General features: G+C 35.3%; 1 protein-coding gene across 1 annotated transcript in view; it reads left to right on the forward strand.

Annotated features, from left to right (window-relative positions):
- LOC129216640 (microtubule-associated protein futsch-like) overlaps nucleotides 1-12713 on the forward strand; it is a 92973-nt gene that overhangs the window by 52559 nt on the left and 27701 nt on the right. Inside the window, exon 2 of the mRNA XM_054850857.1 lies at nucleotides 10518-10613. Coding sequence (XP_054706832.1) covers nucleotides 10518-10613 — 96 coding nt within the window. The remainder of the gene's footprint in view (nucleotides 1-10517; nucleotides 10614-12713) is intronic.

The raw sequence follows: 12713 nt of genomic DNA on the forward strand, positions 1-12713 counted from the left end.
TTTTTCAGCAACGCTTAGTATTTTATTTACATGTTTATTAATTCATTTGTTATTATTATAGTACATTGTAAAGATGGGAAAAAAATCAGTCGTTTGCAAAAAAATTTCACGAGTCTTTAACAGTCCTCGAATTTTTATTTATTTTTTTTTCGCAAAAAAAAATAAAATAATAATAATAAAAATAAAAAAAGAAAATATCCTTACTGATCCGGAGGGGGGGGGGGGAGAGAATCAGGTTTTTAACAATAAGCGATGAGGCTGGTGGAGAGAAAAAATAGAAAGAAAGATAGGAAAATACGAAGAAAATAGAATATCACCGGACCGCGAATTTCTTTCATAAGCTATAGCTGGTCCGCGGATAAAAAAAAAAAAAAAAAAAAGGTTGAGAATCACTGGTTTAAATAACATCTAGTTTATGTTTCATCGCCTTGGTAGCAAAATAGAAAACTATATTAAGGCTTCGAAACATATAAAGTTATGATACATATTACAGAAAGTGGCAGAAGTTGGAATTGTGGTGGTTATAGGGGTTTCCAGTTCGATTTTTTTTTTTTTTTTTTTTTACTGTGCCATAGTTATCAGGTTGGAGAGTTCTTCTTAAGCGTTAAAAATTATAACTTCATAAGTAATCCCTCTGTATTAACGTTAAGTACAGATTTTTCAAGCATAATTAATACATGCGATTAGTGGGTTCGGTATCACAATCGCCACAAATAGGCTCATATAGGCTGTGCTTGTAATAATCGAAAAGTAATATCATTTGTTTGAAGTGTAAATAATTGATTTATGAAATACTAACAGTAATAGGAGTCACGCAATGTAAACAAATAAAACTTATAACTAAAATTACTAGTTTAAACTTTTACATTCAGTAATCCTAATCCAGGAATTCATAATTTAATTTTACCCTCAACAGTGTAAATTTTTTCTTGATGTAGAGAGAACTAAATCCAAATTTCGTCCTGAGAGTATATTTATTTATTAGAAAGCAGTTTAGATCTGTAAAGCGAATTGAGATGTCCGACCAATAAACTAACACACCTCAGTAAAAAAAAAAGGTTTTTTTTTTTTTTGATAAACTGGAACAATAACTTTCTTTTTTGCAATTCCTAAAAAGAAACAACTAGAAAACTTTGAGTTCTTCACTGGTTAGACGCGTTGTCTCTGCACCACTTTTCATTTTTATCCTACCCATACTTCTTCCATCATAAAGGAAACTTGAAGAATAACCGTAAAAGTTTTCCCATTTATTTAATTATTTTTAACCATCAACGCATATTAATGAAAACATTTTAAGGCCGCGTACAAAATTTAACAATTTTAGAAATTTCTCGAAATGAAAGCGCTTAAATGTCATTTAATGATCAGACTGCCCCATTCATATATTTGTGGTAATACGCGTTTTATCATAATCAGAATCCGCCCTCTTGTCTAGTGGTCAGGAAAGTCTAACTGTGATGGAGAGTTCTCGGGTTTGAACCCTCATGCTCGGGCATGGATGCCATTTCTCTCTCCTGTTCTTTCTTTACATGAATAGCAACGTTTGCATGGACCTTTCCTACCCAGGAAAAAAACTTGCTTTTAACCGTATGCCGGTTATTTCCGGGGTAAATGTGGATCTTTCTTCCTCTTGCTATCGACTGAATTAAATGTGGGGTTTTTACCCAGAATGCAGATCGCGAAACGAGTTTTTTATTAGCTGGGCATAGCCGCTAAGGATGCCGGGTAAACCCGCTTTCTCGGAAACAGGGTACAAACTCTTTTTGCATGTGAACGGTATACTTTTCGACCGGTTCTTTTCTCGGAGTTGGAGCGAGGAAATGCGAGGTACAAAAGTCTCATGTAAATGCGACTAATGTGCAGTTGAGCTGCGAATGGTTGCCTACCCTACAAAACGGGTCCTAATGGCGTGTGTGTTCTGTAGAAGTCAAACTTAACACCAAATTACGGTACGGTTGAAAAAGTGAAGCACTGCACCCCAAATTGCCAGCCTAGTTGGCACAAAACAACAACATCACAATCAAGCACTTAATGCTTCATATTCAACAATAGAAAATTCCAAAAATGTACGTAATAGAGCACTGAGCTACTTATTTTGAGTGTAAACATCTGATTTTCCAAAAGTCGGCATTTTTCAATTGCTTTTTTCTAAGAACTATGATTTTTGACTTGACAGCTATTCCGCAGGTAACACATATTTCTTTTAAGAATAGTTCAAGCACTGTTCAAGGTTTAAATGAAGCCAAAAAGTCAAAAGAATAACAACTAAGGATTGATCCACAAATTATGTCAGTCTCTGCGTTGGAGGGAAGTCATGAATTTGCGACAACTTGTGACAAAGCGGAGGATTTGGGGAGATAAAAAGTGTGACATCACACATTTTGATTGAAATGAAAATATTTTTGTAAAACATAGAATAACGTGAGACAAGGGGAGGGGGTATGATGAAATGTGACACTTTGCGACAATGGGGGATGGGTCAAATATGTTGAAAAATAATTGTTACTTACAGTCCCTAATTACGACAACTGACGAAAGAGTAAGACACAAAAACGTTGCAATTGGTTCAATAACAGTTGTTACAAAAAAAAAAATGATCGTTTTCGCAATGAAGTAATTATCTATTCGGTGGCCGAGTCTGCTTTCTATATATAGAACCCCTCACTAGGAGACTGAAGAATATTGATACCAGCCATTTATCGATCATTTTCTCCAACAGCATTTAATTACAGAAGTTGATGGTTGCATCTGACAAGAATTAATCAGCCCTGCACTTAATTGACTTCGAACTTAATGTACATCTTTTAACACAATAAACCCATGCTTTTAATGGAAGCGGGACACGTGCCAACAGAATCCGAAACTTGATTATGATTTGATCAAATATAGTCTGGTAGGATTTCTCTCTTGGTCTTGATGTGGGTAAATGTAGACCACTGGCGGCAACAAGCCCATTAGTTGATTGAATCAACTTTTGGAAATCCAAACGGCGAAAGAACATTTTGAAGGCTAAGAATGAAAAATTTATAATGCAACAGCATGGTTTTGTAAAAGGAAAATTGGATAAGATAAAATGGAATATTTGTTTATTTTCCGCAATGTTCTAATTGAGTTGAAATTAGTTCTTGCTTTAATGGCATTTGGTAAAAGAGTTCTTCTGTTGCATAAAGAGTTTTTATTCTTTTATTTCGTCTTTAAAGCTATGTTTTAAAGGCGACTTCTTTCGAATCAAAGATTTGTTTGCACGTTTCGACCTTATCTTCTTCAATAGATATTTGAGAATTTTGGGTAAATTTTATTGAAAGTAATTCAGTTGAATTTGGAAAAGCATTGTTTTAGTTATGGCTCGGACATTATTTAATTTGAATTCTGCAACGAATATTTCTTTAGTTGTGCCTCTCTTACTATTAAAATGTACATAATTTTTTGTGTGTTTGATTGTTTTCATGTTTGAAAATTCTGCTTCTGATTCTAGCAATTATAAAAATTCTTTAAGTTGGATTAACTTTTGTACATTTGCAGCTGCCAGTCGAAATTTAGAGTTTGCATTAAAATGAATTATTGAGCTAGATTTTGAAAGATGCTATGTTTTTAAAAATGAAAACAGTTATCTTGATTTTCTCATCAACACTGCTCAAAAGAAAATACTAAATTAGAAGACAGTTGATGGCAAGTTTTCATATTTACTTGCTGACGCATAGAGCGATTTGAAAGACAAAATATGAAATATAGCATTACTAAGTTTACTATGCATCATTTCATATCTTTATACATAGATGGCTACTTCTGTGTGTAATTATGTATGTATGTCCGGGGTAATCTTCAAAACCACTAAACCGATTTAAACTATTTTTTCATCATAGATAGCTACATTATCAGGGAGCAACTTAGGCTATAAGTTATTCCTAAAAAAACTTTGTTTAGAAACGTTATGATGGAAAACAGTAAATGTCATGTAATTTCCCCATTTAATGATTAAATATAAAACACATTGTTACGAAAAATCGTTGCCTTACAACAGCAATATTAAAAGTAATCATAATGAAAATTTTGAATCAAGGCTTCTCCGGAGCAAACATGAGTTTGAAGTCATTTAAGCATTTGGAAATTCTACTTTTTGCACACTTAAAAAAACATAGTAGAGAGCTTTTTGTGTGTGTGTGTGTGTGTGTGTGTGTGTGTACTACTTAATTAAATAAAGCGCACGGTTTTTTAGTGATCTTTGTTTTTGTCAGTTCATATTTTGGAAATTCTTCACATTTTTATCTGCTTCAATTCGTGCTTTCGTTTCTAAATGAATACTCATTCGTTCTTTATACTTATTGCTATTTTACTTTTATGGGTAAGGAAGAAGCTCGATTTTTAATCACGTCATAGCGGTGTGTTGAGTTTTTTCAGTTAAAACAGAAAACGAAAGAAAGTAGCGATTGTTTCTCACAATTATTACTGACCCAGGCAACGCCGGGTATTTTTGCTAGTTAAATATAAAGGATTCACGAACGGAAGTTACGAATAAACACTCTTCAGTGGGCCATATATTCAGAAATTAGTCTCTGGAAAACAGAGTACAGTGAAACCTGTAAAGTTGACCACCTGTCAAAGTTGACCTTTTTTTTTCAGACACGGAATTAATCCTTTTCATATAAATCAACCTCTGTAAGTTGATCACCTGTTTAAGTTGACCACTTAAGTAGTGCACCGCAGGTAATCAACTCACACAGGTTTCGCTAACATCAAGTAACGAGAACAACAGTTCTTGACTTACAAATTTCTTTCCAATTCCGTGCTTTCTCGTGTTACTTAGAAAATTTACAAATATTTTGAAACTTCATATGTGTTCTGGGCCGTGAGAGTCATTTTAATATGCGAAGCGGTTCAGCTCTTCTGTAGAAAACGGTTGAGCACCACCGTGTTAAACAATAGCTTCCTCGCTAACTTTGGGGCTGTCAGTAAATCGGTACCTCAGAGCCAGAAGGACGCATGTCACGCTATGGTAATTTTACAGGAGAAAGGAAAACTTTTTTTCTGCAAAAGAAGAGACGTGCGCTCTTTTAATCCGGCAGAAAAATTTAAAAGGATCTTTATTTATGAATTACGTTCACATAGATTGATGCGGAATAGGCTACTACTCGTACTTACAATGCACTAATAAACGGAAAATCGCAATTTTTTGACTTACGTCAGTCTAGCTCTGAGGTACAGAAAAGATGTCACACTTTTTCTCTACAAATGTGACCCTCTCCCTCCCCCTCTTTTGTCACAAAGTGTCAAGCTCCACCTTACCCTCTCTCCTCGGTCACATGTCACATGAGCATATTGTTCTGAAAAAAGTGTAATATATGTCACATTTTTTCTACCCCCACCCTCCTCCTTGTCACAAACTCACAATTTCATGAAACTCGCTCCCCCTCAAAGCGCGACATCATTTTTGAACGCCCCCTTTCGGAAAATCAGAAAGACAGCATTTTTCAAAGAGCATGAAAAACGAAATAAATGAAGAAATAATTACTTCATTTCACTCATGGCAGCGGTAACTTGTCCGAACACTTCACGCTTCTGAGCAATTATAAATTACAGGGAGGGGCCGTGGTAGCCTGATCGGTAGGGCATTGGACTCGGGGCCGGAGGGGCTCGGGTTCGATCCCCGCTGGTCGAAGACCCACCGTCGTCATTAAAGGGGACTGGGCGACGTTAAATATGCTCGTGGTCTCAATGTCCTCCAAGTGAAACGATACCTCTGGGGGTGCTAGTACCAGGTAGCTATTAGCTCTTGGACTAGTTCTAAATTCTCATTAACTGTTCGATCCGGTGATGGTGCTGCCATCTATCGGTATATAAAATAATGGAGGCAAGGCACTAGTATGCAGACCTCGACATAAAATACAGTTGAAGTCAGTTGTGACTCTTGAATAGAATAGAATAGAAATTACAGGGAGATTGCTCAACCCGAAGAAACACGATCGCTGAAACATTATTTCCACGTTCGCAGAGCTTCGTGCGAGCAGAACGCTCAGTCATCCACGCTCAAATAGCCTTTTCACAACAGAAGCAGAGTCAGTCATCGTCATTCATGGCCCAGCTAAGCAAAAGATTTCGTTTTAGATATTCTCTCTGTGTGCTTGGCTTTTAGTATTCTTCAAAAATTCCATGTCCCGACGATTTATGGGACGGCCCAAACGGTCAGAAAGTTTTATTCCCCTGCTTTTAATAGAACTTTGCCGTTACGCTGACTGGGCATCAAGTTGAATTTTTAGAATTGAATCGAGTTAGTTGGATTCAGAGGATTTCTGTCTTTTTTTAACTCTATTTCTTTCTCATTATTACTTTTGCCGCTTTCGTTTTTCGGAACGAAAATAATTTTCGTTGAATTTGATTTGATTGGTTTCATTGATTTTAATGGTCCTCTTGGCAATACTGAGAAACAAGGCCCCAACCAAACTTTTATTTCGGAAAGAGCTATATCAAACATTTTTTGATAAACTTATGATTATGATCAATCAAATTTAATTTGTGTATCTAGTCATCTACAGCTTATTTAAAGGGAAGAAGGACGGGGGGGGGATGCTTCAAATGTATATCTGATGAGGAATAATGTCAAATGTGTAAGCATATTAAATTTCGTTTTCAGCATAAAGAATTTTAAGATAGTTTCTAAACTTTCCCTTCCATACGGACGGCCTTGCTGAGCAAAATAATAGTTTGAAGAAGATAAAAGGAAGAAAAGATTTACTAAAATGGTAAAGGAGCTTGGAGAAATAAAGTTTCTAAAATTTTGAAACCATTGCCGACATGAACAATTACAAGTTTTAAATAGCCGGCCGAGACAATATAGTGAAACTAGTTTTGAATAAGATTAAAATATTAATTTAAAAACAATTGTGAAACGTAATTAAAACCACAGGACACTTAGTTAGAAACAGAAGCCTTATCCTTTGAAGTAAAAGGAATAATTTGGGATGGTGTGTGTCCCACTGAAGATCCTTCAAAGATGGCAAAAAAAAATTTTTATATTTAGAACAAATATGATTGAAGGTTTGATAAACACAGAGGATATGCAACAATATTAGCTTTTTCTTTTAAAGGTAGTACTCTATTATAAATTAAGAACCAGTTTTTAATAAAATGTAACGCCGGGGTAACATATTTGACGAGGAACGAGAAGATCCAGAATTCTAATATCGGTGCTGCAGTCATTGCTATGATAACAAGGGGTGAGGTAGTAGTTGTGGCACGTTGTTAACAACTTACCTGGCTTTCTTAGTTGTTCCCTAAGCCAGACATTGTTGTGACGTAAGTGTCCGAGTTCCGCGTATTGATTAGATAATTCCAAGGTAGCACAAGAAACACGTTTATTACTAACATTTAGCACACATAAGAAACAATTAACTTTGAGTAAATACTACAATTCGATAACAATTCGATAGAGCTCCCATGCAGCACAGCATAGATTCGATGGTTGATGGAGTGAATCCATTGTTAGATTGATTGCATGAGTCGGTGCCCAGTTTGATGTGTTGCCACTCACTTGTAGCGTTCGTAGAAATACAACAGACATCCAAACGCGGCCCAACCACTTTCAGAAATCCTTCTGGGAGGTGGTCTTTATTGGAGGTACAGTAGAGCGAAACAATCACGAAATCAGGCTCGGCTTTTGCGTTATTCTGCTGTGGGCAGGTAAACGGCAGTTCTGTAAGATTTTTCGAGATATTTGAAGAAACGCGTTTTGGATTCAATACTAACCGAAGAAAAATGCTGGAATTTGACGGATTTTTTTTTGAGCAATCACATTGCTTATTGTTCTCACTTGACTGTTTTGATGTCCTATGATTTTATTTTCCTCCCTCCTGCCTCTGCAGCACCACCGTCGCGTCGGCCGATCGCCTCACGATGTTGCTCCTCTAGCCCAAAACCGTCTCCAGATTGCGCCACTTGCCTACACACACACATACGCACGCACACACACCTACATACACATATGCACACACATATACACGCACACTAACAAACACACACATACAAACACATACACACCTACACATACACACAAACACACAACTACCCACACCTAAACATACCCCCCCCCACACAAACACACAACTACCCTCCCCTACACACAAACACACATGCCTACACACACATACACATACCCACACACACAAACAAAAATACCCCCCACACACAAAGAAACATCCCCCCCCCCACGCACACACACACATAAACACGGAGGCCTATATACACACACTCGTGATTGCGAAAACATAATTTGAATTTAAGATGTCAAAAGTCAAATTAATTTTTTTTCCGCGCTTTTTTTTCAGCGGAAACCAAATAAGTAAGCTTCTTTACTAATAATAAAGCTGAAAGTTTCTCTGTCGGGATGTCTGGATCTCAGTGACGCGCATAGCGCCTAAACCGTTCGGCCGATTTTCATGAAATTTGGCACAAAGTTAGTTTGTAGCGTGCACCTCGAAGCGATTTTTCGAAAATTCGATTTTGTTCTTTTTTTATTCCAATTTTAAGAGCATTTTCAAGACCAAAACTATCATAAGATGCACGAGTAAATTACCAAGTTATCATAACGTGGAACCGTAACATGGGCTAGCCAATTGGCGAGAAAATCACCATACATTATTTGTAAATATACAGACGAACTAAAAAACCTTTTAATTTTTCTACTACAGGAAAAGCCATGCGGGTACCACTAGTGTACAATAAAGCTAACGCACAATGGATGACAAAAATGCAAAAAGACAAAGAATGTAAAATTTGCAGAAACTGCCCTTTACTTAACCACGGCAGTATAGAAGATGAGATCGTTGACACTACTGAGGAATTTAACACGTAAAAAGTAAATATATGTTTTGTGTACTGTCAGTTCTTGAAAGCAGCTCTCAACACCCTCAAACTATTCTACTTTGAAAAGGGTTGATAGGCTGAGGGGATGAGCACTTTCCAATATTTTCAATTTCAACCATGTACTTGCTGTCTCTTTGTCTTTGTCGATGTTGATTCGCATTTCCAGCTTTCATCCTTCTACTTTGTTTAGTGTGGTTATAAACTTCGCTATAGAAATCAATCCTGATTTTCAAGGGGGATAGGTTGAGGATGAGCACATTCCAATATTTTCAATTTCAACCATGTACTTGCTGTCTCTTTGTCTTTGTCGATGTTGATTCTCATTTCCAGCTTTCATCCTTCTACTTTGTTTAGTGTGGTTATAAACTTCGCTATAGAAATCAATTTTGATTTTCAAGGGGGATAGGTTGAAGGTGAGCATTTTCCGATATTTTCAATTTCAACCAGGTACTTGCTGTCTCTTTGTCTCTGTCGATGTTGATTCGCATTTCCAGCTTTCATCTTTCTACTTCGTTCAGTACGGTTATAAACTTTGCTATAGAAATCAATCCTGATTTTCAAAATAAATAATAATCACCGACCATCCCTATTTTGATAAAATCAAATCAGACATGAGGCATCCGCAAAGTAGTCGAGGTTTTCCCTGAGAAAATTGGACTGTAAATTCAGTGAAAATAAAATTGATTTAATAGTTTTCTTTTTCAAATACGATGAATAACAGTGTTGGTTTGAACTTGAATGTAAGACTTGAAATAAAAATATCCGTAATTCCCCCCTAAGAAAGCCAGGTAACCACCAAAATAATCAAAATAAATCCATTGAGGCGAATGTGATAATTTATCTTTGCGGCTAGTGTTCTCTAGAAAACGTTCAATGCAAAGCCACACACTTTTGAAATCCACTTACTTAAAACTTACTTTTTAAAAAGTTCGCCTTGGAGCGGGAACATGTACCTCCATAAGATCATTGACCACATTTTACCCAACTAAAAAATGGAATGCTTAAAAATTCGCTCAATTTTCATCTCAAATTCCTACTTCTTAACTCTGCGACTTAGCTAATTTCACAAATCTTACCAAAAAATCCCGAAAATGCATAGTTCTCTAATCTCATGATAAACTAACATTTTTCAAAAGTATTCATTGAATTTTTTAAAAAATCTCTAGACTAGTAGCTTAGTAGCGTACCCCGCCTCCCCGCCCCCGCAAAATTTTATAAGTGCGACCCCCAAAAGAATTATTTGTTTTAATTCCAACATAGCGTTATTTTTTCAGATAGTGCGCCTTCCTATCTCTTGTGCCACCCCCCCCCCCCCCCGCGCTGCGGGAGTAGAGGGGGTGCTATATACGCCACTGCTCCAGATGTTCTTTTTCAAATTTCTATCCTTATTTTTACTTTAGATTAAATCTGATTACCATACCATGCCTTCAATAGTTATTAACACTTGTTTCTTCACTTCCTATTCTTTATATATTACGAAGTAGACTCGAATAGTTTTTTTAGAGGCAACTTTTATTTTAATTTTTGTCGAATAATTTTTTTAAAGACGAAAATGTATGGGTTATATAATATAAAAATAATAAAATGTGTATGTTTCGTTTTTTCTGCTTGTTTCCAAGAGCCGCAAGTATGAAATAATTTCTATTTTAAATCTTTTCCAGGTCTCTTGTCGTGGGATGTGGCAAGCACCAGGTGCGACCTGCAAGCCCTTGAAGCAGTATGTTCTGGTCTTCAGGCCTCAAAGGATATTGAAAGTGGTGAGTCAATTTTAAGATTAAATATTGTGTTTGAATAAACCACTGGTGCCCAATTTATGGCCCGCGTCCTACATGTGACCCGCGAAACTGACCTGCGAGTCCAGTGGTTTTGTTCAGTATTACAAATTGAAAACCAAGATTAGTCTTTCCTTCACTGAACGACGAATTCATTAAAATTGTATTCTTAGTCGTTATGCCTAACTGATATTCGAGTTTATTTGCCTTCAAATAATTTCAAACGAGGAAGTAACTTATGATTTTTCAGTTTCCATGCATGATTTTTTTTTTCTATAAAAACAGACGTGAAATAATGACGGATGCATAAAACCTTACCTGGTTTTATGCTTTCACATAGATTCCAAGTAAAATTTTTCGACAAATTAAAGACGCAAAAATGCTGCAATATTTTGCTACTCTTCTATCTGTAAAGTTTACTTTTACTTAAAGCACTTTTTACAAAACAAATTTATTTCGTTGCGATTTTGGAGAGGAAATTGACTGTTGTGAGGGAATGACACTAACTGCTGGAGACAAATTTAAAAATTATTGCAGAACCTATTTTTAATAAAACTTCAATTTTAAATGTTTTTTTTTTTTTTTTTCAGCGTTGGCAAGGTTTTGTACACTACGGTAAAAACCACAGTGAATACCTTGGTTTTTACTTTCCTGACCAAAACCCTTGTGTCCAAAACTGTCCAAAACTATGTGGTTTGTAAAATTGTATTTTGTGAGAAAATATCAAAGACGTAATAAAAACTAAAATATTAAAGACAGAATAATATTTCACATTAAAAACTAATTGAATGTGAACCTTGAAGTACATATATTTGAACGTATGTAAAATTGTTGATTCTAATCTACAATCTACATAATACATAGAAGTTGCAAATTCTTCATTAAAATTTTCAATTAGTGCACAGGATTGTTTTTTAATTACAATAGCCAAATTTTCTACGTATATATGTATGTGTGAAAATGAGGGTAGAAGGGGGTGAGGTGCAAAATATAGTGCAATAACTGCTTCAAATTCAATAAATGATAATTTATCATCTGAAGAAAAAAAAATATTTGAGACTATTTTACAGCTTTCGAGTAGTTTTTCTTTTCTTAACTATAGTGGTGAATAGTAGAGTAGATCGTGGTTTTCAATTTCAGATATTTTCACTTATAGTGAAAATATCTGAAATTAAATTACCACGATCTACTCTAGGAAGATACTGCCAATTTTTCTAAAATTTATCAAGCTACTTGTTTCTTTTACTTACAGAATGCATTAAATTAAAAATATAAATTGAAAATAAAAATTGCGCTGGTTTTAAATTATAAGTGCTTACATTTTATCATCAATTCATTATTTTTCATTCTGTGATTTAAAAAAAAAATGTTAAATCATCGTGCAAAAGTACTATGCAGAAAACATTTTTTAAAAATTGCATTAATAGCATTCCTTTGAACTCCATAAACATAATTGAAATTAATTACTTTGGTAACTAGTGTTTCCAATTTTATTTTCATAACACGACAACTCTTATTTTGGGAAGTTTTTAAACGATTGAGGGGTGGGAAAAAATACATAAAATATTTTTTTTCTATCAACATTTCAGAGAAAAACGGTATGAAATATTCATTTATCAAAACTAATTAATATTTATATTTATCCTTAATATAAGACATTTCAGTAAATATGAAATGATCAGATTAGACCTCTCTCGCTTTAGTACACTTTTGGACAGTTTGAGACCCTTTCCGCCAATTTTGAACGGCAAAAACGACCTGTCCTGTCCAAAACCAGTTTCAAACGTCCAAAACCTCAACAGTTTTTTTATTATTATTATTATTATTATTTTGAAAAAAATAACCTACAAAAATGTGAACTTATTGTTTGCGTAGAAATATTTTTTGTTTATTTTTTACTAACTGTGGGGGCAAGTGAGGGAATCACATTTGGGTAATTAAGACTTACATCAGTGGCCGGCAACCTAAATTGACTGAAGATTTGCTTTCCAAGTTCGGTGAATACGAAGATCGACTTGGAGGGGGGGGGGGAGCGGTTAAACGGTCGTGTTGTATTCGTGGTTAAGTTGAGATAATGCTGACTTC

The sequence above is a fragment of the Uloborus diversus genome, chromosome 2, assembly GCF_026930045.1.
Source record: "Uloborus diversus isolate 005 chromosome 2, Udiv.v.3.1, whole genome shotgun sequence".
NCBI classification, from domain to species: Eukaryota; Metazoa; Arthropoda; class Arachnida; order Araneae; family Uloboridae; genus Uloborus; species Uloborus diversus.